This window comes from Artemia franciscana, chromosome 15 (assembly GCF_032884065.1).
Source record: "Artemia franciscana chromosome 15, ASM3288406v1, whole genome shotgun sequence".
Classification (NCBI taxonomy): domain Eukaryota; kingdom Metazoa; phylum Arthropoda; class Branchiopoda; order Anostraca; family Artemiidae; genus Artemia; species Artemia franciscana.
The window spans coordinates 5,730,017-5,734,459 of NC_088877.1; the positions used below are offsets into that span (position 1 = coordinate 5,730,017).

The 4,443-nt window shown below is 37.4% G+C and overlaps 1 protein-coding gene across 1 annotated transcript; it reads left to right on the forward strand.

Moving 5' to 3' along the window:
• Positions 1–2,192: 2,192 nt before the first annotated feature.
• On the forward strand, positions 2,193–3,269 carry LOC136036655 (serine/threonine-protein phosphatase 6 regulatory ankyrin repeat subunit A-like). The gene has a single exon (XM_065718955.1). The coding sequence runs from the start codon at positions 2,193–2,195 to the stop codon at positions 3,267–3,269; it is 1,077 nt and encodes a 358-aa protein (XP_065575027.1).
• The last annotated feature ends 1,174 nt before the right edge of the window (positions 3,270–4,443 follow it).

Genomic DNA, 4,443 nt, shown 5'->3' on the forward strand with positions numbered 1-4,443 from the left:
TATGATACATGGACCTTGCGGTGCACTGAACGAAAATTCACCATGCATGGCCAAAGGAAGGTGCACAAAGCAATATCCTCGACTTTTAGTATCCAACACAATTACTGGCAATGATGGTTACCCACAATACAGAAGAAGATCTACTGAAGATGGTGGTAAAACAGCAATAATAAAGAAGCGTAACGGTACCACCATCGAAGTAGATAACCAGTGGGTTGTTCCATATTCCCCATTATTATCAAAAACATTTAATGCACACATAAACGTTGAATACTGTAACTCCGTAAAGGCAATCAAATACATATGGAAATACGTCAACAAAGGCAGTGACATGGCAGTTTTTGGCTTGCAGCCCGAAATCAAAGATATCGACGAAATCGTACAATATCAGGCTGGAAGATACATAAGCAGTAATGAAGCTGTTTGGCGAATTCTTTCATTTCCGATACATGAACGTAGTCCAGCTGTTGTTCACTTAGCGGTACATTTACAGAATGGTCAACGTGTTTATTTCTCGGAAACCAACGTGCAACAAAGAGCCCTGAATCTACCGGATACAAAGTTAACCGCTTTCTTTTCGCTTTGCAAAAATGATTCTTTTGTAAAAAAAAAACTGCTGTATACTGAAGTGCCTTCGTATTACACGTGGAATACTAAAAATAAAGTATTTGAACGTCGAAAACAGGGTAAGTCAGTCGACGGCCAACCTACCATCTTCAAAGATACCACGATAGGAAGACTCTACACCGTTCACCCCAATCAACATGAATACTTCTTTCTACGCCTGCTTTTGGTGAATGTGCCCGGTCCGACATCCTTTGAGTATTTGAGGACTGTAAATGGTACTATACATGACACTTACCGTAGTGCATGCTAAGCTCTGAATTTATTGGAGAATGACCAACACTGGGATAACTGCATCAATGACGCGTGCGAAACGTCAACCCCAAGTCAAATTCGTGCATTGTTTGGCATCATTTTAACAACTTGCTCTCCATCAGCTCCTACAGAGTTATGGGGAAAAATATAAGTCAAAAATGTCCGAAGATATACTCCATCGAAAACAGTTAGAGACGTCAGATATGACTTTTGATTTTACATCAGAAATTTATAACTACACTTTAGTTGTTATAGAAGATTTGTGCGTACGTATGGCAAACAAACCTCTTCAGGATTTGGGAATGCCTTCACCTAACCATATCGCTGCTGTTTCGACATGTGTAGAATTGGATCGTGAACAAAGTTACAGTACGAGTGATCTATTGTCGTATGTACAAATTAACATTTCCAAGTTAACGTCGGAACAAAAAGACATTTATGATACGATAATGCATTGTGTCGATAACAACGTTGGTGAAATTTTCGTTTTGGATGCACCAGGAGGTACTGGTAAAACGTTTGTGATAAAACTGATTCTGGCATCAATTCGATCAAAAAATGATATAGCGTTGGCAATTGCGTCGTCCGGAATAGCCGCAACATTGCTGCCTGGTGGAAGAACTGCTCATTCTGCTTTGAAATTGCCTCTGAACTTGCATTCTACAGAAACTCCCACGTGCAATATTTCCAAATCATCTGGGATGGGTAAAGTATTGCAGCAATGCAAACTTATTATTTGGGATGAGTGCACAATGGCACACAAAAAATCGCTCGAGGCTCTGGATCAATGCTTGAAAGATTTGCGAGGGAAGTCGAAACCCTTTGGCAGCACATTAATATTGCTTGCGGGATATTTCAGGCAAACATTACCTATAATACCTAGATCAACTCCTGCAGACGAAATGAGAAATTACAGACTGGGACACCGGGACCGGGACACTCAAAGAGAAATTACAGACTGGGGCACCTGAAAATTTTCAAAAAGATAATTTAATTTCATCTCTGGGTTTAAATTTGGAATTGTCTGTGTAACCAAACTTTTCTTGGCCGAAGAACGAACCTAAACATTTTCTATATCTCTAGTGAAAACGAAAATTTTAAAATAAATTTTATATATTTTAGTCAGTTCAGAAACGAAGAGATTAGTATGTAAACTGCAAAATTATTTATGATTTCTGATTAATAATTTTAAATTTTAATTCAAACTAAAAAAAATACCTAAAAATTTTTAATTAGTTTTGGTTTTCTTTCGGTTTATCGAGCTCAGCACGTCAATTTATTGATAAATATTGGAATCGAAAATTAAAATACTAATGCATCGAAAACATAATTTGAGTAAAAGATCACGGGCATATTGTGCTGAGAACGAAAAATTACATTTGTATAAGCTGTTGTTTTCAAATAGGACTAGTGTACATGTTTCTGATTTATTTGGCGACACACCCTTACACATTGGAGCCAAAGGAAAATTAGGCGTTTGTAAGCTGTTGATTTCAAATGGTGCCAACGTAAATGCTTTAAACAAATTCGATCAAACCCCGTTACATTATGCTGCTGAGGTAGGAAAAGTAGCTACTTGTAAGTTTTTGATTTCAAAAGGTGCCAATATAAATGCTTTCGATCAGTGGAATAACACAGCCTTACATTTTGCTGCTCAGCAAGGAAAGGTTGATGTTTGTAGACTGCTTATTTCACATGGTGCCAGAATAAATTGTGAAAATTTTGTAAAGGTCACACCTTTACATGCGGCAGTTCTTACAAAATGTAGATATGAATTATCTGGGATTCGACGTGAGTTTCAGCTACCAATCAGGACACGCCAGATGTATAAATCTTGTCTACCAGAGTCAAAGGATGCTAAAAAAGGACAATTATCTGTTTGTAAGCTGCTGATTTCAAACGGTGCCAACGTAAATGCCTTAAACCAATTGAATGAAACCCCGTTAGATCGTGCTGCCATTCTAGGCAAGGCAGATATTTGTAAGCTGCTTATTTCACATGGTACCAATGTAAAGGCCTCAAACAATGTTAAACGATGGAATGTACTACCGTTAAACTATGCTGCCCAGGAAGGATACACAGCTATTTGTGAGCTGCTGATATCAAATGGTGCCAATATAAATTTACTCAATGGTATTGATGAAACACCGTTACACTGCGCTGCTTTAGGAGGAAAAGTAGCTGTTTGTAAGCAACTGATTTCAAACGGTGCCAATATAAATACCCTGAATAGAAGAAATGAGACACCATTAGATGATACTATCCGGAAAAATGAACGCCTCGTGCGAACAAGGGCTGAAATAATTGGAGGATTGGATGAGCATGATGATTCTATTGGTCAGGAACTGTTGATGTTTTCAAGCTGCTGGTTGAAAACGGCGCCAATATAAATAATTCTTGTTTTCCAAATCGTGATACACATTTACACTTTGCTGTTAGACATGAACTACTTTCTGTTTGTAAGCTAATTATTTCCAAGGGTGGAGATGTAAACTGTTTAAACTCTGAGAATGAGACGCCATTAATGCTATCTTTTTCAAAAAAATATGTTAAATTAACGGAATATCTTCTTGAAAACGAAGCATCTTGCGGTGTTTACGGAAGAGACGATGAAAGGGATATATATTCTTCAATACTTACTTGGTTGATAAAAGAGGTTAGTTTAGAAAGGGCAATAACTAAAAAATGGTTTTCGAGACTATGTAACCTTATCTTTGAAACTGATGACTTTAGTGCAATTACTCTGAAATCAAAGTGCCGGAAAAAGATTAGAGAAGATGAAGCTTTTATTAAAATATGCAAAAATTTCAAAGGTGTTAATATTCCAAAAGAATTGAAAGAATACCTTATATACAAACAGGAACTTAAAGATTTGTTTGAGGAAAATATCTGTGCAGAAATCCTATCTCAATTTCAAGTTTCGTTTGTAGAATATATATCTGCAGAAACCTCATCTCCCAGGAACAAAAAACGAAAAATGACGAATGAGGATGAACAAGTGCACAAGATGGTCAAAACTACCAGAGCAACGCAAAACCAGACATATTGCTGAAGGAGAAAGTAAAAAAAAGAAGGCGTGCCGAGGAAATACCACAGCAACGCGAAACCACGCTTGTGGCTGATAAAGAAAGTAAAAAGGGAAGGCGTGTAGCTATATTACAAAAGAAATGCGATTTCATTATAAGGTTGGTCATCCTTATAAATGAATGTTCTCTTTATTTTGATTTTACAAATGGGTGTTTGATTTGGCTATGGGGGCATTCCTCTCTCTTCAGTTGGAAAATCTTTTCATGGACTCTATTGAAACCTCTGCTACCCACAGTTTTAGGCTCTCCCTTGTTCCTGGGGTGGATTCATGTATGATGTGGTTTGCATTTGGAAAAACGGTTTAGATTCCTCAGACCTTTTTCAAAAAATATTTAAATAGTATTGATAAAATACAAAATTTACAGTGGAGTTTGAATAAAGCCTTATATACTTATAATGACGTCATATGCAAACTCTCGTCCCCCCCGCTTCACGTCCCCCCCCGCGCGTAAGTCGTTACGCGCCATATTAGTTACG

Coding starts and splice junctions, on each gene's coding strand:
- LOC136036655 (XM_065718955.1), top strand. CDS start 2,193: ATGCATCGAAAACATAATTTGAGTAAAAGATCACGGGCATATTGTGCT.